This window comes from Hevea brasiliensis, chromosome 6, assembly GCF_030052815.1.
Source record: "Hevea brasiliensis isolate MT/VB/25A 57/8 chromosome 6, ASM3005281v1, whole genome shotgun sequence".
Classification (NCBI taxonomy): domain Eukaryota; kingdom Viridiplantae; phylum Streptophyta; class Magnoliopsida; order Malpighiales; family Euphorbiaceae; genus Hevea; species Hevea brasiliensis.
Window position 1 is genome coordinate 107884984 of NC_079498.1, and position 23349 is coordinate 107908332.

General features: G+C 27.8%; 2 protein-coding genes across 3 annotated transcripts; both read right to left on the bottom strand.

Moving 5' to 3' along the window:
- Positions 1 to 1592: 1592 nt before the first annotated feature.
- Positions 1593 to 5139, bottom strand: LOC110634621 (uncharacterized). Of its 2 annotated transcripts, none has more exons than XM_021783699.2 (2): positions 4971 to 5139; positions 1593 to 3653 (listed from the first exon to the last, which is right to left on the bottom strand). In XM_021783699.2, the coding sequence occupies exon 2, from the start codon at positions 3627 to 3629 to the stop codon at positions 1725 to 1727; it is 1905 nt and encodes a 634-aa protein (XP_021639391.2). In that variant the 5' UTR covers positions 3630 to 3653; positions 4971 to 5139; the 3' UTR covers positions 1593 to 1724. The 2 variants fall into 2 exon arrangements, with proteins under 2 accessions (XP_021639391.2, XP_021639392.2); XM_021783700.2 differs by lacking the exon at positions 4971 to 5139 and adding an exon at positions 4751 to 4954.
- A 12029-nt stretch (positions 5140 to 17168) lies between these two features.
- LOC110634624 (zinc finger protein 3-like) lies at positions 17169 to 18098 on the bottom strand. The gene has a single exon (XM_021783703.2). The coding sequence runs from the start codon at positions 18096 to 18098 to the stop codon at positions 17169 to 17171; it is 930 nt and encodes a 309-aa protein (XP_021639395.2).
- Between the last annotated feature and the right edge of the window lie 5251 nt (positions 18099 to 23349).

Consider the following 23349-nt stretch of genomic DNA (forward strand, 5'->3'; position numbering starts at 1 on the left):
TATTAAAAATCAATTTAAAGAATCTTTTTTAAAATGCTTCAAATTTACAATAAACTTTTGCCCTTGTTATTAGCAATTGATTTTTACAATCAATTTAAATCGGATGCTAATAGCAACAGATTGCAAATTAATTACTAAATTTTTCTTCAATTATTTTTATCTAATTTTTTATTTTTTTTTATTTGCAATGGATTTGCGAATCAATCGTTAACAATAACCAATTTTTACAACAGAAATCAATTGCAAAATTTTTGTCCAATTTTTTGTTTATGTTTTCTATTTTCAATCGATTTGCAAATCATTTATAAAATTTTTCCTTCAAAAATTTTATCCTATTTTTTTTAAATAAAAAATTAACAACCGATCATCGATTACTAAAATAAGTTACTAATTCAATTAGATAAAGTACTACTCATTTTCTTTCAAAATCTTATCACCATTTATTTGATTTATTTCTCCACTGTTTTTATTTTTTTTAAGACAAAATTAAAAATAACAATTTCACATGTTGTATTCATCTGCATGTCTAATAAATGACGCTTTATTGTTAATTTTTTTTTATCTCTATTTCCCTAATAATTTTAGGATATTAATTAATGACATGTAGAGTCTATTTATGTCCAACTTATAATATCCACACTCAATCATTTATTTGCTTCATAATTGTTTTTTCAAATAGACCATTTAAAGAAAGAGATTTTAAAAATTGAAAGTTCCTATTAACTTCCTAAATTTGCTTAGAGCTCTTAAATATTATTATTATATCAAGAAACAGGATTCCGGAAATTTTCAGAAAAGTTGATGAAGGAATAAAAAAATCTTTTCTGCTCCTTCATGCCATGGCATGTGTTCCTTCTCACCATTTTTAACCATGGTAATCTTTTCAGGTTACGATGGAGAAATCCACGACCATGGTTGAAAAATAGCCTGTTTTGCTCATGGAAACTCAATACCTGATCTAGTTGGCACCTTTTCTAAAGCAAAGTTTTTTAGAGGAAAAGTTCAGAATGTTACAGAATTAGAAGTCGGTAAGACCATTCCTTGCAGTTTGATTTGCAATTTTTGCATCCTGTAATGTATGTTCCAGGTTTGATTTTCCTTGAAAATTCCAGCACTTGCTAATTTCTTTTTGATCATTTCCTGGCTTGAAAATACTAACTTTTATAGATCCCGGATTTGATGAAAGATCATGCTTGAGCAGGTACCAGTCTAACTTATATCGAAAAATTTTATCCCATAGCCTTCTACCCATCTCCTTGCGAAACTGTGGCTATTTCGAAACTTTGCTCTTAACTTTTATATGGGAATCTCAGCAGGATTATTTTCATATTTGGTATGTCTTTGAATTTGCCATTCACAGGTTGCAACAGGAAATAATTGCAAAGGTATGTTTCTTAGAATAACAAAGAATTAATGTTTGATGCCCCTAATAATTAATTCAATCTTAAGATAACATGTGATTTAATCTGATTGATAGACTCCCTTGGACCCCTTACATGCAATTTCGCTGGTTGAAGCCTGGAAGCATGACAAGTAACAGAACATACGCAAAAACTGAATGAACCAATGCAAATAAAAGAAAAGAAAAGCAATGACAGCCCGAAACTATTAGATGCATTTACGACTGAAAAACCAGAAAAATAACCATCAAACTGCATCCAGACACCCACTACCAGCCTCATTACCTCCATTCCTTCCCCTATTCCAAAGTCCTATCCCTGGTCCTAAGGAGATGGAGAAGTAACAAATTGCCTAGGCAAACTAAATATGTCCTTCCCAGCAAAAGGAGACGTCCACTCATGCAAACTAGCAGAAGATGACGATTCTTTAGTTGCCCCACCATCCCGCAACCCTGATATGCAGGAACTATTCATACCATTCATGCTCGTGCCAGTACTGTTCCTCAATAATGAAGAAAGCCCCAACCACAACCCACCCAGTTTGGAGGATGACAGATTTGAATCCAAAGTCCAATCTATACTGGTATAGTCAAACTCTGGCATCAAGCCTCCAGTATTCCAATCCACATGTGATGATGAACCTAAAGTTCCTGCTGAGCCCCAACCAGAAAATAGACCAAGTGACGATGGAGCTGCAAGTGATGGTGAAGATGCATTCATTGTACCAAACGAACCCTGAGGCTCATATGGAGCTGCAAAAGAAGGAGATTTGCGCATTGTGCCCCATGAACCTCCCAAACCTTCAGATGTGGAATCAACAGGACCATCAAAGAGGAATGGGCTTTCTTTATATGAAGCAGGATGGTAGAATTGCTCTGTATTCTGATTTACCAAACCAAGACTTCCACTGCTCTGATTTGGAAGTAATGACCTTACACTTTCAACACCTGATGCAATACTTGAATACCATCCAGTTGTTGCAGAAGGTGAGGCACTTACACTAGGCAATTGATTTTGCTTGGCATTTATAGATTGGGGACGCTGCATCATAACTACTGGTTCCCTCAGTGTTTGCTGATGATTTTTCCCTTCATTTCCAGAAACACCAAGCCTGACCTCCAATTTTGATGATGGAGGTGTCACTTGCATAGCTGATGCCCTAGCTAATGACGATGATGGACTTGATCCTGATGTGGACCACCTCTTCTCAGCAAGTGACTTGGGTTGGTTCACGGACTGCATGTTTCTGCTCCCAGGATCTGAATACATTGGCACTTCTACTGCAGTTTTGGCATAGTTAAAATCTCGCTCATTTCTTCTCTTTTGTATTGCAACCAAAGCTGACAGCATGGGCTTTTCTTGTGTTCTCTTTAGATGATTGGCATCGGTAGTCTCTTCTGGAGTTAGTGCAGTAGCAGGTGATTCCTGCTTTTGTGTTTGTAAGATCTCTTCTGCCTTCTCAAGATCACCTTCACAAGTAACAACTGCTCTTTCAACCTCCTGCTTTGAGAATTTGTACCTCACCTCCATTGCTGAGATCTGAGCAAGCTCCTCCCTAATATCAATTTTCAAGTTACAACCGCTTCCTAGTTTAATGTCCTTGCTATGAGCTTCATCTTCACTTGCCTCAAAAAGCCAGTTTACTGATTCTTCTACCTTGCCCTCATTCAACACAAGGGCCAAGGTTGCCCGCTCACGAGAAAAACCCATTGCCACAAGCTGCTGTGAAAGGTCTTCCAGTTTTCTTGACATCAGATACCTACTGCAACGCTCATGCAACTCTTGTGCCCGCCTCTCCCTTTGTCGCTGGTGCTTCTTCTCATTCTTCAGTCGAATCTTCTCTCTCCTGTCATTGTCTAAACCAGGTACAATTTCTTGCCGGGTAGAATTGGCTGTCTTCTCTTTTGGATCTTCAGACTCACCAGAGCAACTCCCATTGTTCGAAACCGAATCACATTCAGATACGGTTCCACGGGGGCTACTGGAATGCTCATCTGTGTCATCTATATTTTTGAAACGGCCATTATCATGGAAAGGCTGGGAAGAGGCAGCTGATGGTATCTCTAAGTTATGAAATGTCCCAGAGATTGGATTGTACGCACTTGCTGGATTACCAAGCGCTGTATTGGTAGATCCAGAAGGCTTGGTAGATGCCTTCTGCTGTTCCTTGGAAGCCCTTGCAGATGCCTTGTCCTTGGACTTGCTCTTCGATTTGGATGATGGAGACATCTTTCCAACTTACCAAATGACGTCCTGCAATAAACCAAAAGGGAAATTAATCATTGCTGCTTGACAACATGAATTACAAACAAAGTAGACGCTGTTAGAGCAGAAGCAACTGTAAATCAGAGCATTTAGAATATTTCAGAGCGCAGCAAGATTATCATTGATTTCCTATCTCATTAACAATGAAGAAACATACGAAAATAAATTCAAAGTTTAATTTAGGATATTGACTGCAACAAAATTCAAACATGCACCATTAAACAACACAAGCCAATAAAACAAGGGCGTATTAACTAAAATTATCCTTGAATGACCAGGAGAATAATGCTGTTCTGATTAATTTATATTAATATTGCAATTTAGTGGTATTATAAATAGAACCAAAAATCCACTTAAAATACAGAGAAACATCCAACGCTCATTGGATATCAAAAGAACCAGTTACACCCTTTTTAATCCCAAACCACGCAGGAAGAAGAATCTTGAAGAAATTACGCACCCAAATAAAAAAGGGAACATGTGGCACTGAGAATACTTCATAATCAAACTTTCAAAAACTAAAGCAAATTAAATATTTATTAAAGAAATTCTTAAAAGAGGAAATTAAAGAAAAAAGAAACTAAAAACAGAAATTCTCTGCAATGCTTCCTACATTATGTATATGTCAGTAACCAAATGTAACTCCATTTGTATATAGTAGTTAGGTACAACCTTCTACAACCCAATAAAAATAGAAAAGATGTTAGGCAAAAATAAATAAATAAAAAAATCAAATTCTACACCAAAAGAGTTCCTATTTAAAAAAATAAATAAATAAAAAAGGATCATTCAAAATGAATATTTCAGCCAAACCAACCTTGGAATCTAATTGAAAGCTATTACAGATCAAAGTTTTTCAGGAGTCACATGCATAACATCCAACCCCAACACCAAACAACTCTCCCCCAAAAGAAATTTTAAATCGAACTAAAAGTCCAAAACCATCCCATGTTGATATTCAGCGAACAGAACAAAGAAAATGATTAAAATTTGTAGATATCCTTACACCATTATATTAAAATAAAAAAGAAGATGGAGGGATAACCAGCAACATATGACCGTACAATCAAAACCCAAACAGATACCTTCAGATCTCTCAAAATCGATGAGTTCCCACCAAAACCAAAACATCAAGAGATCAAGAAACACGCTTTAAACCCCTAAACAAAATGAAATTACCACCAGAAAGGAAAAGAAAACAAAGAGTAACAATGGTAATCGCATTCAACACCAAAAACAATCAAAATCTGTAAAGAAAATAAGAAAGGGATATAGATAAACAGATCTGAGGACGAACAAAAGAACCTGACAACGAAAAGATTAATGACGCCTAAGAAATTGTCGTTTAGTGGTGATTGTCCAACTTCCCTCTCGATGAATCGCCGACTGTTTTGCTTTTTCCGTTTTAGCTTTCTGGAGGCTCTCTCTCTAATTCTCTCTATTGATAATTCTCTCTCTAAATCTGTCCTCCTTTTATGTTCCGTATCGGGCGCGAGGTTTATTATTAGGCTGCATTTAAATGTCGGATTTGAGTTCCGTCTTTTTTTTTTTTTTTTAAGAAAATTATTGTATAAAAATAAAAATTAAATTTTCCGATGGTCCATGAAGAACGGGAAATTAGCCCATAATAAAGGTTGTTATAATTCCCAAAAAGTCGTATAGCCGCCCACTAGAATCATCTATTACCAAAATTAGATTGTGTTTTACCCAAATTGTCCCTCCCCTGTATGTGAGTTTTGTCATGATTATGGGTATAGTTGGAATATTGATAAATATTTTCCTTTATAATTATAATTTTTGCTAATATTAATATATTAAAAATTAAATAAAATTTGAGATTTAATCTATGAGCTTCTTTATATTATTAGGAGATAAATATTTAAGTCTAAATTGGACAATTAAATGAATGTCTTTCATATGTTAATGATTTAAATTCTTATAAAATTATTATTATTATTATTACTGAAGCAGAGGAAGAAATATGTGTACATTAAAGATTCTTTCATTAAAATTTTAAATAATAATTTTAATTTAATATTTTATTATAATTTAATTTTATAAAGTAATATTTATTTATTAATAATTATCAATAAATTAATAAATAAAGTCTAATATGAAAATGAAAGCAATAGAAAAATAAAACAATATAATTCTATAAAAAATAATCAAAATGTCATTGATTCTATTTTTAATTTGAAAATAATTTGATTTTAAAATTTTATTTTATAGACTATAATTTCTAACAATTGGTTAAACTTACAACTTAGCTCATGTAGTTTTAAATTCGAGTAATTCAATATTTGACATTTTAATAAATTTATAAATTAGTCTTTGTCATTAGAATCACTATTAGTCCCCATTGCATTTAGTAAAAATGACTAAAATACATTTAATTTTATTTTTAATCTGAAAACAAATTTAGTCATTAATAACAACACAATGAAAATGCATTAGTGTATTATAATATGCCAATGCATATAAATGTCATATTCAATTACGGAAAATATTATAAGATGTCAACACATATTGATGCTGTCAGATACATAAGAATAAATATCATATTCAATTATGCAAAATATTATAAGATGTCAACGCATATTTGTGCTGTCAGACACATAAGAATAAATTTTATTTTCAATTATATAAAATATTATAAGATATCAACGCATATTTGTGCTGTCAAATGCATAAGAATAAATGTCATATTCAATTACGCAAAATATTATAAAATGTCAATGCATATTGATACTGTCAGATACATAAGAATAAATGTCATATTCAATTATACAAAATATTATAAGATGTCAATGCATATTTACGCTGTCAAACACATAAGAATAAATGTTATATTCAATTACGCAAAATATTGTAAGATGTCAATGCATATTGATACTATCAGACACATAAGAATAAATGTCATATTCAATTATACAAAATATTATAAGATGTCAATACATGTTTGCGCTATCAAACACATAAGAATAAATGTCATATTCAATTATGCAACATATTTTAAGATGTCAACGCATGTTTGTGCTGTCAAACACATAAGAATAATTTTTATTTTCAATTATACAAAATATTATAAGATATCAACACATGTTTGTGCTGTCAAATGCATAAGAATAAATGTCACATTCAATTACGCAAAATATTATAAGATGTCAATGTATATTGATACTGTCAGATACATAAGAATAAATGTCATATTCAATTATACAAAATATTATAAGATGTCAATGCATATTTACGCTGTCAAACACATAAGAATAAATGTCATATTCAATTACGCAAAATATTGTAAGATGTCAATGCATATTGATACTGTCAGACACATAAGAATAAATGTCATATTCAATTATACAAAATATTAGAAGATGTCAATACATGTTTGCGCTATCAGACACATAAGAATAAATGTCATATTCAATTATGCAACATATTTTAAGATGTCAATGCATGTTTGTGCTGTCAAACACATAAGAATAATTTTTATTTTCAATTATACAAAATATTATAAGATATCAACACATGTTTGTGCTGTCAAATGCATAAGAATAAATGTCACATTCAATTAGGCAAAATATTATAAGATGTCAATGCATATTGATACTGTCAGATACATAAGAATAAATGTCATATTCAATTATACAAAATATTATAAGATATCAATGCATATTTTCGCCGTCAAACACATAAGAATAAATATCATTTTCAATTATACAAATTATTATAAAATGTCAATGTATGTTTACGCTGTCAGATACATAAGATAAATGTCATATTCAATTATGCAAATAAGGGTAGACATTTTAGTAATCCCTTAACACTTATTGTAAGTATTGCAAATGTTTATTTACCAATGCCTGATTTAACTTGGGAACAAATTTATCCGTAGAACATTTTGTGTTGTTAATTTGGGGACAGCGGATGCACTCATGTTATTAACAAACATTTTCTTTGTGTAAATAAGTTATTTTCCAATGATTTTTTGAGTGTTAAATGTAAAAGAAAAAAATGTTAATATAGACAACTTTGTTGTAATATGGTTGTTTGAAAGTTGACTAGGAATACCTTTACTCCTATAATGACTTCTATTTATGATTATATTAAAGTAAATTTATAATGTAATTATTTTATATACATAACGAATACAATCCCACCATTGTATTTTAAATTTATTTTGTAATGTAAATATATAAATGGTTCAAACTATATTAGGCTTTGACTTAAATGAAAAAATTATTTTATACAATAATTTTATTTACAATAAATAGACTTTAATAGTTAATTATTTTAATAAATTTATATGGGATTTACTATAATCAATTAATATAATAAAATTATTGTATACAAGCGTTGCATTCAAAATTTTTTTCTATTACTTAGGTTTCAAATGAATAATTATAAGAAGGAAATTTAGTGAATGAATAGAGAAATTGAAATGAAAGACTTATCTAATACCTTTCATTCCACTACTCTTTGAATATATAAGAAGATATTGAATTTTAATTTAATGGTATTTGAATTACTTTCAAAATTATTAAATCTCAAACTAAAGTGATGATTAAAGTAAATTGAAAAATGTTAACATAGCAACCTTGCAATTAATTTTCTTTGTGAAAATTAACTTGAAGGGTCAAAAAAATAACACCTTTCGTTAAATCATCCTCTTGATTTGAGCACTTTTTTAAGATGGAAAGCTTACAATAATATGAGGACTTTTTAAAGATGAAAAGGAATTCTTTTGACTCAATAGGGTTCATTCAAATAAGAATTCTATTTCCTTATAATCATTAGATTAATATGTCAAAGTGTGCTCTTAAAATTACTTAAAAAACATAATTTTAGTTACTATAATAAAATAGATCTCTCTCAACACCTTTTTTTTAACGTATATTTGAAAGCGTTGACAACATCATTTGAGATGTGATTATTGATTATATAATCAAAAAGCATTAGAAATTTACAGCCATTTAATAACGCTTATAAAACATGTGTTAGCATTTAGGTAACAAACACTGATTTGGTAATATTTTTTTTTCTCGCATTGTCATTTTTTATTTATTATCAATACTTTATTAGATATGTTAATAATTTCAAAATATTTCTTATTTTATTATATTATTATCATACTGTTATCGGTGTTTTTAACTTTGACAAATGACAACTAATGGGTTACCAAAGTCAAAACTAAGTGATTTAAAGAGCAACCCAGTGCTTAGATTACTTTGGTGGTATGCAATGGCCATTTTTTTCTTAGGTAAGGGGAAGGCAGCATGTATTTAGCTCTCCCTATAATCCACAATATATGAAGCCTTCTGCAATAGGTCACCCTTTTACATAGTTGAGTTGTCTAACTGATAGGAAGTGTAAAATATAGGTCCATTTTAGGTAAACTCAATGCATGTGGAACTTTCATCTTCTGTTCATAGCAATAATAGGAGAATTAGATAATTGAATGAGATTTCATTTTATTTTATTTTATTTTTATTTTTATCTAAGATATATCTTTTTTTTTCTCATTGATCTTATCAGAAATTTGTCCTTAACATGGAAAAGTTTAATGATGAGAGAATAATAGCTATTAAGCAACTCTCTGTGACATCCCTCCAAGGAAAGAGTTAGTTTATAACAAAGATTGCAACAATATCTACTGAGCAACACCGAAACTAGTGAAATTGTATGGATGTTTGCATCGAGGATTATATATAGCTCGTTGTTTATGAACTTTTATTTAGTATTTTTATTTTTACAAGTATTTAGGTTTACATCATTATTTTGAGTGATCGCGAATTTTTAATATTTTTAAGGAAATTACTCAAATTAAATGAAACTCGTCTTTAAGTGTATATGATTAGTTAAGAGTTCTTTGTTATATTTTATCTCATTTCAAATTTATTATTAACAATTAAATTACATAATTTATTTAGAATAAATATAGATATAAGTATAATAATAATATTAATAAGGGAAAAGTAGAAAAAAAAATATTTTGTGATTTCAAGCTTTGGCACATGAAAGATCGTGGTTTAATTTTTGTTGATTTAATTCCCTATATTTTCTTTCGTTAGCAAATGCGATCCAAATCACTAGTTACCATTAAATAATACTATCGTGGCAAACATGTGGTGTTGACATGGCGACACATGAGTGACAAGTCAATGTTATGATGGCCCGACCCAGGAAAGTGGTCTGATGATGGTGGAAGTGGCATAAGAGAATAAACTCCCAGCAAGCTTATAGGATAGCAAGATTACCTAGGGTAGTGGAATGCGAGATACAGTAATGAATCGAAACATACATTGAAATGAGAGAAACTAATCACTAGAGGCGCCTTTGGATGGAATGGCCTGGAGAGTTAGAAGAACTCTGGGGTTAAGCATGCTCGCTTAAGAGAAATGCTAGGATGGGTGACCTCCTGGGAAGTTCTCCATTTCACCTATGGGACAAAACCGCGAGGCTCAAGATGGGGTGAGCTAAAGCAAATAATTCCTCTAGTGGTTAAAGCAAGGGCATTATAGATGGCATCAAAGCTAGACCCCCTCTAGTAGATATGTGGTTCAAGGACGAATCAGGCGGAAGCTAGTGGGCCTGTAACAACCCGACCCGAGAAAGCAGTTTGATTAGGGCGAGGAGTGGTATAAGAGAGTAAACTCCCGGCAGGCTTATAGGATGGCGAGACTACCTAGGGTTGTGGAATAAGGGGTACATGAATGAATCGAATCATACATTGAAATGGAAAAAACTAATCACTGGAGGCGCCTTTTGGTGAAATGACCTGGAGAGTTGGAAGAACTCTGGGGTTAAGCGTACTTGCTTGTGAGAAATGCTAGGATGGGTGACCTCCTGGGAAGTTCTCTATTCTATCTATGGGACAAAATTGTAAGGCTCAGGATTGGATAGGCCAAAGCGAACAATTCCTCTAGTGGTTGGAGCAAAGGAGTTACAAATGTCATGTGTTTGCCATATATGCGCCACGTGGGTGCCATGTAAGTACTATGTCTGTCATGTGCCATTATGTCAGTACTACATATTTGCCATATCAATGTCATTTAATTATAAGTAATAGTTTCTACCACATTTGTTGACAGAGAAAAACACATGGTATCAATTTGATAAAAATTAAACCACGGTTCTTAATTTGTCAAAGTGCAAAACCACATGGTATTTTTTTTTTTTTGTATTTTTCCCTAATAATAAAAATAAATAAAATTTGCCAACACAAACTAATTAAAAACATAAGGATTTTATTTCCATTTCAAATTAACAACACAATGAAAATGCATTAGTGTATTATAAGATGCCAATACATATCTATATGCGCTATCAGATGTATAAGAATAAATGACATATTCAATTACGCAAATATTATAAGATGCCAACGCATATTTACACTGTCAAATACATAATAATAAATGTCACATCCAATTATGCAAAATATTATAAGTTGTCAACACATGTTTGTGCTATTAGACACATAAGAATAAATGTCATATCTAATTGTACAAAATATTATAAAATGCTAGCATAGCGAACAAGTGCTGTTGACATGGCGATGCATGAGTGATACGTCAGTGTTTTCGCCACATAAGCCTGCGTGTGTGTCATGTAAGCACTACGTCTATCAAATGTTACCATGTCAATGCCACATATTCACCACATCAACATCATTTAACGATAAATAACTATTTTTACCACATTTACTAACATAGAAAAACACATGTTATCAATTTATCAAAAATTAAACCATGGTTCTTTATGTGAAAACACAAAACCATATGATATTTTTTTTTGGTTTTTTTCCCTAATAATAATAATAATAATAATAATAACAAAATTTGCCAACACAAACTAATTAAATGCATAAGAATTTTATTTTCATTTCCAAATTGATAACACAATGAAAATGCATCAGTATATTATAAGATGCCAATAAATATATGCATGCACTGTCAGATATATAAGAATAAGTGATATATTCAATTACGCAAAACATTATAAGATGCCAACGTATATTTACACTGTCAAATACATAATAATAAATGTGATATTCAAATATGCAAAATATTATAAGATATCAATACATGTTTACGCTGTCAGACACATAAGAATAAATGTCATATTCAATTATACAAAATATTATAATATGTTAACACATATTTATTATCATATACATAAAAATAAATATCATATTTAATTATGCAAATAAACCTGGACATTTTAATAATCCCTCAATGCTTATTGTAAGCATTGTGAATTTTGATGTGCCAATGCTTAATTTAAATTGGGAACAAATTTATCTACACAACATTTACTAACATAGAAAAACACATGTTATCAATTTATCAAAAATTAAACCATGATTCTTCATGTGTAAACACAAAACCATATGGTATTTTTTTTGGTTTTTTTCCCTAATAATAATAATAATAATAATAATAATAATAATAATAATAATAATAACAAAATTTGCCAACACAAACTAATTAAATGCATAAGAATTTTATTTTCATTTCCAAATTGATAACACAATGAAAATGCATCAGTATATTATAAGATGCCAATAAATATATGCATGCACTGTCAGATATATAAGAATAAGTGATATATTCAATTACGCAAAATATTATAAGATGCCAACGTATATTTACACTGTCAAATACATAATAATAAATGTCATATTCAAATATGCAAAATATTATAAGATATCAATACATGTTTACGATGTCAGACACATAAGAATAAATGTCATATTCAATTATACAAAATATTATAATATGTTAACACATATTTATTATCATATACATAAAAATAAATATCATATTTAATTATGCAAATAAACCTGGACATTTTAATAATCCCTCAATGCTTATTGTAAGCATTGTGAATTTTGATGTGCCAATGCTTAATTTAAATTGGGAACAAATTTATCTACACAACATTTACTAACATAGAAAAACACATGTTATCAATTTATCAAAAATTAAACCATGATTCTTCATGTGTAAACACAAAACCATATGGTATTTTTTTTGGTTTTTTTCCCTAATAATAATAATAATAATAATAATAATAATAATAATAATAACAAAATTTGCCAACACAAACTAATTAAATGCATAAGAATTTTATTTTCATTTCCAAATTGATAACACAATGAAAATGCATCAGTATATTATAAGATGCCAATAAATATATGCATTCACTGTCAGATATATAAGAATAAGTGATATATTCAATTACGCAAAATATTATAAGATGCCAGCGTATATTTACACTGTCAAATACATAATAATAAATGTCATATTCAAATATGTAAAATATTATAAGATATCAATACATATTTACGTTATCAGACACATAAGAATAAATATTATATTCAATTATACAAAATATTGTAATATGTTAACACATATTTATTATCATATACATAAAAATAAATATCATATTTAATTATGCAAATAAACCTAGACATTTTAATAATCCCTCAATGCTTATTGTAAGCATTGTGAATGTTGATGTACCAATGCTTAATTTAAATTGGGAACAAATTTATCTACACAACATTTACTAACATAGAAAAACACATGTTATCAATTTATCAAAAATTAAACCATGGTTCTTCATGTGAAAACACAAAACCATATGATATTTTTTTTTGGTTTTTTTCCCTAATAATAATAATAATAATAATAACAAAATTTGCCAACACAAACTAATTAAATGCATAAGAATTTTATTTTCATTTCCAAATTGATAACACAATGAAAATGCATCAGTATATTATAAGATGCCAATAAATATATGCATGCACTGTCAGATATATAAGAATAAGTGATATATTCAATTACGCAAAATATTATAAGATGCCAGCGTATATTTACACTGTCAAATACATAATAATAAATGTCATATTCAAATATGCAAAATATTATAAGATATCAATACATGTTTACGCTGTCAGATACATAAGAATAAATGTCATATTCAATTATACAAAATATTATAATATGTTAACACATATTTATTATCATATACATAAAAATAAATATCATATTTAATTATGCAAATAAACCTGGACATTTTAATAATCCCTCAATGCTTATTGTAAGCATTGTGAATTTTGATGTGCCAATGCTTAATTTAAATTGGGAACAAATTTATCTACACAACATTTACTAACATAGAAAATCACATGTTATCAATTTATCAAAAATTAAACCATGATTCTTCATGTGTAAACACAAAACCATATGGTATTTTTTTTGGTTTTTTTCCCTAATAATAATAATAATAATAATAATAATAATAATAATAATAATAATAACAAAATTTGCCAACACAAACTAATTAAATGCATAAGAATTTTATTTTCATTTCCAAATTGATAACACAATGAAAATGCATCAGTATATTATAAGATGCCAATAAATATATGCATGCACTGTCAGATATATAAGAATAAGTGATATATTCAATTACGCAAAATATTATAAGATGCCAGCGTATATTTACACTGTCAAATACATAATAATAAATGCCATATTCAAATATGTAAAATATTATAAGATATCAATACATGTTTACGTTGTCAGACACATAAGAATAAATGTCATATTCAATTATACAAAATATTGTAATATGTTAACACATATTTATTATCATATACATAAAAATAAATATCATATTTAATTATGCAAATAAACCTAGACATTTTAATAATCCCTCAATGCTTATTGTAAGCATTGTGAATGTTGATGTACCAATGCTTAATTTAAATTGGGAACAAATTTATCTACACAACATTTACTAACATAGAAAAACACATGTTATCAATTTATCAAAAATTAAACCATGGTTCTTCATGTGAAAACACAAAACCATATGATATTTTTTTTTGGTTTTTTTCCCTAATAATAATAATAATAATAACAAAATTTGCCAACACAAACTAATTAAATGCATAAGAATTTTATTTTCATTTCCAAATTGATAACACAATGAAAATGCATCAGTATATTATAAGATGCCAATAAATATATGCATGCACTGTCAGATATATAAGAATAAGTGATATATTCAATTACGCAAAATATTATAAGATGCCAACGTATATTTACACTGTCAAATACATAATAATAAATGTCATATTCAAATATGCAAAATATTATAAGATATCAATACATGTTTACGCTGTCAGACACATAAGAATAAATGTCATATTCAATTATACAAAATATTATAATATGTTAACACATATTTATTATCATATACATAAAAATAAATATCATATTTAATTATGCAAATAAACCTGGACATTTTAATAATCCCTCAATGCTTATTGTAAGCATTGTGAATTTTGATGTGCCAATGCTTAATTTAAATTGGGAACAAATTTATCTACACAACATTTACTAACATAGAAAAACACATGTTATCAATTTATCAAAAATTAAACCATGATTCTTCATGTGTAAACACAAAACCATATGGTATTTTTTTTATTTTTTTCCCTAATAATAATAATAATAATAATAATAATAACAAAATTTGCCAACACAAACTAATTAAATGCATAAGAATTTTATTTTCATTTCCAAATTGATAACAAATGAAAATGCATCAGTATATTAAAAGATGCCAATAAATATATGCATGCACTGTCAGATATATAAGAATAAGTGATATATTCAATTACGCAAAATATTATAAGATGCCAGCGTATATTTACACTGTCAAATACATAATAATAAATGTCATATTCAAATATGCAAAATATTATAAGATATCAATACATGTTTACGCTGTCAAACACATAAGAATAAATGTCATATTCAATTATACAAAATATTATAATATGTTAACACATATTTATTATCATATACATAAAAATAAATATCATATTTAATTATGAAAATAAACCTAGACATTTTAATAATCCCTCAATGCTTATTGTAAGCATTGTGAATGTTGATGTACCAATGCTTGATTTAAATTGGGAACAAATTTATCTACACGACATTTACTAACATAGAAAAACACATGTTATCAATTTATCAAAAATTAAACCATGGTTCTTCATGTGAAAACACAAAACCATATGGTATTTTTTTTGGTTTTTTTCCCTAATAATAATAATAACAAAATTTGCCAACACAAACTAATTAAATGCATAAGAATTTTATTTTCATTTCCAAATTGATAACACAATGAAAATGCATCAGTATATTATAAGATGCCAATAAATATATGCATGCACTGTCAGATATATAAGAATAAGTGATATATTCAATTACGCAAAATATTATAAGATGCCAGCGTATGTTTACACTGTCAAATACTTAATAATAAATGTCATATTCAAATATGCAAAATATTATAAGATATCAATACATGTTTACGCTGTCAGACACGTAAGAATAAATGTCATATTCAATTATACAAAATATTATAATATGTTCACACATATTTATTATCATATACATAAAAATAAATATCATATTTAATTATGCAAATAAACTTGGACATTTTAATAATCCCTCAATGCTTATTGTAAGCATTGTGAATGTTGATGTACCAATGCTTAATTTAAATTGAGAACAAATTGATCTACACAAAATTTTGTGTTCTGAATTTGGAGGCAGCGAATAGCACACCCATATTATTAGCAATGATTTTCTTTGTGTTGATAAGTTCTTTTCCAAAGATTTTTTTGGGTTGTTAAATATAAATCAACTTCGTTGTAATAGTTGTTTGAAAGTTGACTAAGAATGCCTTTAACCCTAAATTAAAAAAAAAAAAACCTTTATTTACCAAATTTACAAGGAAATTTAAAATTAGAAAGGAAATTATAAGTTTGTATATGTGTCCAAATGAATTGATAAGCCTCTCAATTACTTGTCCAAGCAATTAATGCAATTGTGTTTAAATTAGAAATTTTGATGTCAAGAATTAGAATTATAGGAGGATAATTATTCCAATAAGTATTTGATTATAAATTAATCTTGTTAAATCTACTGTAATCCACTTAAAAAGAAAATCCAGAAGAGCGCAAGTTGGAAAAAGATCATAATTTTGGAATAAATAATTTCGTGCTTGAAAAATCTCATTTAAATAGGAAGAAATTAAAAGCACAAGTTTCTATTTCTTTCAATGAAAGAAAGGAAGGAAGGATGGAGCCTTGTTAATTAAAAACCAATTTTTTTTTTTTAAAAAAAAGTTAATTATCCATGGATATTCTATACATCATCATTATTATTTAATAGAGTAAATAATTTATTATGATGATAATCAATAATTAAATGAATACACTCTCACCATTGTATTTTAGATTTGTACAGTGTAGATCTATAATAAATAAGAGATAACAATTGTAAAAAGATGCAACTAAATTATTAAATAGAAGAACATCAAGAGCTAATGTGTTTGTACAAATTCTGAAATTCAATGTGAGAATTAAACATTTTCAAAGGAATTGAAACTAGTAAAACAATTAAAAACTTAGAGTTTAAGTGATAAATCAAGTCCTGAAGCATCAACTTGATTACTTGTTGCATGGTCTGCTCGCTGGAGATGATCAATGGTAGATGGTGTAGTCATTGCATTAATATTTGAAGGACAAGCATCAAGATTAATAATTGAATTATTTTTATTTTCATCAATTCTTGAAGAAGAAGAAGATCCAGAAGCAAATAATCCAAATCCACCACCACTATTATTCAATCTCTCCATCCTTAGCCTATCAATGGAGGGTTGCTGTGAATTCAGCAAGCCCTGCCTCGACCACCCACCATGGCCATACCGATAGGCTCCGCCGGAGGACATCCATGGATAAGAAGAAGAAGGCTTATGAATCAAGGAATCCATCCTTACCCCAAGAGATCTGCCGAGAGATCCATATAAAGAATGTTGAAGAGGAGCTGCAAGGGTTGAATGTGGATAATAATTATAAGGATAGTGCCCAAAAGCATCCAAGTCGATGCCTTGACGCCTCTTAGCTATTGCACGTTCTTGCTTGTGTGCGTTTTGATGGCCACCAAGAGCTTGGGACGTAGAGAATTCTCTATTGCAGAAGCTGCATGAGAAAACCTTAGACTGATTACTATTATTATTATAATCAGATCTCTTCTCAGCATGCATGTTTTCATCAGTAGACTCATTGTTTGCCGTGAAAAGATTGAGTTCAAGCTTTGACCCACGAATCGAATCATCGCTAGAAAGCTTCAAATCAAGCAAAACACGAGAACTAGATTCATGCGTTACTGCAGCTGCAGGCTCAGATTTCTCCTTCATCTTCATCTTCATCTTCTGCATATTCACATCACCAACATGGACCTGCTGTGCGAGTTCATGATGAGTTCCCTCCGAAGCAGCTGATATGCTAGAGGCATCAGAGGGGCAGGGTTGTGGTTCTGAAGGAATTGGCTCCATAGATTGTGATGAAATTGAATTGAATTGAAAGATTAGCAGAGATGCTTGTATTTATATTTGAGATTGAAATAAATATAGTATCTTTTCAATAATGGAAAGAAATCCCATGGATTGAAAGTTATTTCATGCAACATTTCAGCGAAGGATTGAAGTGGTGAGTAAAGTTGCAGGGATTTTGTTTTATTTGGGGAGGGTTAAATTACCCAATGTAATTATATTCCTTATAGATATATATTTTTGAACTACCATGTCAACATACTTAGTTACCCTGAAAGCTCTATTTCCTTATTAAAGCCCATGATTTTGTGGCAATAACTCCATCAATATTTTTTTTTTTTGTGAAATATATATAGAAGAGAGTAATTTATTGTGATTATTGTTATTATTATTGTTATTACAAAAAAAAAATCAACTTTCAAATTTTTTGCAATTTTATCCTAAATTAGAAAAAAAAAATCAATTATGTTATGTACTTTTATGTTTATTTAATTACATCCTACCATCAATAAATTTGTTAATGAGCTAACAGAAACGCTATCTTTCATCCCCAATTAACCCAATTTAAGACCTAATTAAATAAAATTATATGCCTAATTCTCAATTAAAAGAAAATAGTTTGCTTTTCACATCAATTAGTAGCATTTTGTGTTGTATTTTGGGTGATTACTGATCTTTGACTGCATATATTAGCCAGGTCAAACTTTTAGTCCACTACAACTCTTCCTATCCTCTCACCTCCTTTAGATTGATCTTTCCTTTTATTTTTTTTTTTATTTCATCTAATTATTACTTAATTAGGATTTAATTGGATTATAATTAGAGGTGAAAGATGTATGGCGTGAAGTTTTTATTAATTGTTTAATGACCTTATTGATAGACATATGTAATTGGATAAACATAAAAAGTACTGAGTTTAATTGATAATTTTTTCAATTTAAGGAAAATTTGCAAAAATTTTAAAAGTTTATATTTTTTTACTAATTTTTAATTGATTTTGAATTTTATTCAAATTTGAGATCCTATAATATTAAATATCAATTTAATATTGTTAAGTTAAAGCTTATTAATAAATAATTAATTTCTAAGAGATAATTAATTTTTTAAAAAAAGAAATTACTTAATTAATATATAATAGGATTATTTCCATAAAGGCCAAATATTTTTATATAATTGGAATCAATATTCAATGAATGTTCTATTACTTAAGCCATGATTTAAACCAAAAATGTTAGTGATGTCATCATAATTAATTAAGGGAGAAGTATCTAAAGTGAAACCAAACTTTGCACAAGCTCCCTTTTTTTTTTTAATATAGATTGATAAAATTATTACAAAAAAAAATATGTAAACTGATAAAATAGATTATAAATTTTATTTTTTAATTTTTCATCAATAATTCTCGTGTATGTAGTTATTACAATTTAATATTGTCATAATTAAAAATTAAAAAAATTATAAAGAGTGAGTAATTTAAATAAAATCAATTTCAAAAATTATTTACTTAAATCTAATATTTAAAAAAAAAAAAGAGTCAACAATTCCAGAAGAAATTTACCAACATTTAATTTTCAATATTTATGGAAAATCATGTAATAATAAAGAAAAAATTGGTGGCAGGCATTTCATAGAAATATGCTAGCTAATTAATCTAAGCTGTAAGCACTAATTAGGGATGTTAATTAGATTATATGTATAATTATAAATGAATTTAAATGGAAATTAATCAATTATGGTTGGCTAAAAGAAATTATTAGAAGAAAAAAAATTTTGATATTATAGGATGTTTTTGAATAGTGGTATAAATTGGGTTCATGAAAATGGATGGTGAACCGTAAGGATGTGCGATTTTGATTAGTTTGGAATTTGCTTAGAAATTGAAATTGAATTAAAATTTTGGTACAGTTTTAGTTTGATTTTTTATTGCTTCGATTTTGATTTGGTATAGTTCTTGATTTTTCAATTTTGATTCAGTTTAATACGATGCCGGTTCAATTCTCGATTTTTAAAATAATTTTATATAATTATTTTCCTAAAAGATTATACTTAAATTAATATTTAAGTTTTAAACTTAGTTATTAATACATAATATATCATATAATATATCTTTTAACTATTTCTAAATTATATAATTTTTAACTATAGGGTAGATATATAATCTAATATTAAATATATTATATAATATAATAGTATAAATATATTATATAATATGCATTTTAACCATTTATTAATTATATAATATTTAACTATAAGATACAAATATAATTAAGAATTCACATATATGTATATAGTATAATATTATATTTATAATTAAGAATGATAAGGTAATGTAATGTATTTATAACTAAAACTATTAAAAATATATAGAAAAATAAAATATAATATTATGTTGTATTTAATTCATAATTATATATACATATATAAATATATATAATTATATTAAAAGTATATAACACATCTAAATATATATATAAAAATTTAGTTCTTAATTTGATTCCGGTTTAGTATGGTTTCGATTTGATTTTGGTATAGTTCCAATTCAATTCTTAGTGAATAACTAAAATCAAACCAAAGTATCAAATTTTGGTTCGATACAGTTCCTGTCAGTTCAGTTTGGGACTCTTAAAAACCTTGCACAATCCTAGTGGACTATACGAATAGTAAAAAACTCTATATCACTTAAGTTATGTCGAGTGTTTAATCATTGTGAATAGAAAAAATTTCTATTGAGAGCCCTTTACTTCTATAATAGATTTGCTCGACGCGAGCAAAATTAAGTTTGGTAAATATTAACTAAGAGATACCTATGGTCTACTAAAAAAAATTGGTGGGCTTGCCAGTGAAAGGCAAACCTTAGATTTCTACACGTTTTTTTAATTTATTTTGTTTAATATATTTTTTTTTTTATTTAGAGTTTTGAGCAAGTGTAAATTAAATATAAGAAAGTCAACATATTTTTTATTTATATGTTTAATTAATTATAAAATAGACTTGGTAAACATATAACATGAAAGAAATCAAGTTAGAGTCTAAGTATAAAATTCAATTTTAATTATTTTTGTTTGTATAAGTAAAAAAAAAAATATTATATACATTTATTGAAAAAGAGAACTAAATCTATGAATGCACAATGTTGCAATACATAATTATCATATTCATAAGATGATTAGTGAAAATTTTTAGGGAATGTCTATAGGAAGAAGAGACTTATGTAGAGTTGGTTACAATCTAATTCTAAATCAATTTTTCATTAAAATTAAATAATTTTAATTTTAGAATTAACAGTATCCAAAGTTATAACAAAAAGTTATCTCAATTTTAATTTCAAATTAGTTTGATTTTGATTAAATTTAATAATTATTTTTTTCCTTGTTTAAATTTAATTTTTAATTTGAGATTGAATCAATTAATTTTAATTTAATTTTAGTATAATTTTAATTTTTTAAATAAGTTACTTATTGAAAAGTGGAAGAAATTATTTTAATGACTTTCCAGGAAATTGAAATAAAATGTCAATTAAATAAGATAAATGTCACGACTCAAATTATGGGTTGGACCAGCACTAGGACTTGGATCAACATAAGGCCCCCAAAACCCATAATAAGCCTAATTATTTCTAGTCCAACTATAAAGCTCATAATTATAGTCAAATTTTAAGGAAATAAACGGACAGAGTCCAGTCATAAATTGAGCTACCCAACGAGAACCAATAGCTCATTGGACCCGTAATCACAATATATCTCAATTTGAGGAGCTCAGCTCACCCTCACAATTCTCAAAGAAATACATATAATTCAATGGGAGCTCAACTCTCTCATCCAAGCACAACTACATAATAATCTTTACAACATCCAACAGAATAAGTTATTACAATCCCAAAAAGTTTAATACACTAATAATACATGTTGAGTTTCTATAATACAAACAAGAAAATAAGAACGTAATAAATCTGCTTCTGGTAAACCTACAAGAAATAAAGCAGGTTAAACTCAAAGAGCTCTCCTGTCACCTGAGGAAAAATAGTTAAATAGGAGTGAGCGTTTGACTCATAAAGTAAGATATTGATTTTAAATACAATTTCTATAACTATTTAGGGCTAATGCATTCATAAAGATGAAATGTAGCGTATATCAAAACATTCAACTAAGTTCAAATAATATTCACACAAATAATAATTTGGAGCACTTATACACCCATGTGTCACATCAATTAAATATATATACATGGGAGCTGATCCCCTACACAGTTCTCTAAATTCTAACCTCTGCCAGCAAGATCAACTTGAGCCAGACGTTCTCTTAATAATCTAAATACGAGGGTCAGCGAAATTAACTCAAAGCCGTCATCACCCCGATTTATCACAAAAAAATCTTGATATTATAGGATGTTTTTGAATAGTGGTATAAATTGCGTCCAAGAAAATGGATGGCGAACTGTAAGGGTGCGCGATTTTGATTCATTTTGGAATTTGCTTAGAAATCAAAATTGAATTAAAATTTTGGTATAGTTTTAGTTTGATTTTTTATTGTTTCGATTTTGATTTGGTACAATTCTTGGTTTTTAAATTTTGATTCAGTTCAATATGATGCCGGTTCAATTATCAATTTTTAAAATAATTTTATATAATTATTTCTCTAAAATATTATACTTAAATTAATATTTAAGTTTAGAATTTAGTTATTAATACATAATATATCATATAATATATATTTTAACTATACGGTAGATATATAATTTAAGATTAAATATATTATATAATATAATAGTATAAATATATTATATAATATGCTTTTTAATAATTTATTAATTATATAATATTTAACTATAAGATACAAACATAATTAAGAATTCATATATATGTATATAGTATAATATTATATTTATAATTAAGAATTATAAGGTAATGTAATGTATTTATAACTAAAACTATTAAAAATATATAGATAAATAAAATATAATATTAGGTTGTATTTAATTCATAATTATATATACATATATAAATATATATAATTATATTAAAAGTATATAACACATCTAAAAAAATAAAAAAATATATGTATAAATTTGATTATCGATTCGATTCCGATTTGGTATGGTTTCGATTCGATTTTGGTATAGTTCCGATTCAATTCTTAGTAAAGAACTAGAATCAAATCAAAGTATCAAATTTTGGTTCGATACAGTTCTTGTCAGTTCAGTTTGGAACTCTTAAGAACGTTGCACAATCCTAGTGGATTGTACGAATAGTAAAAAA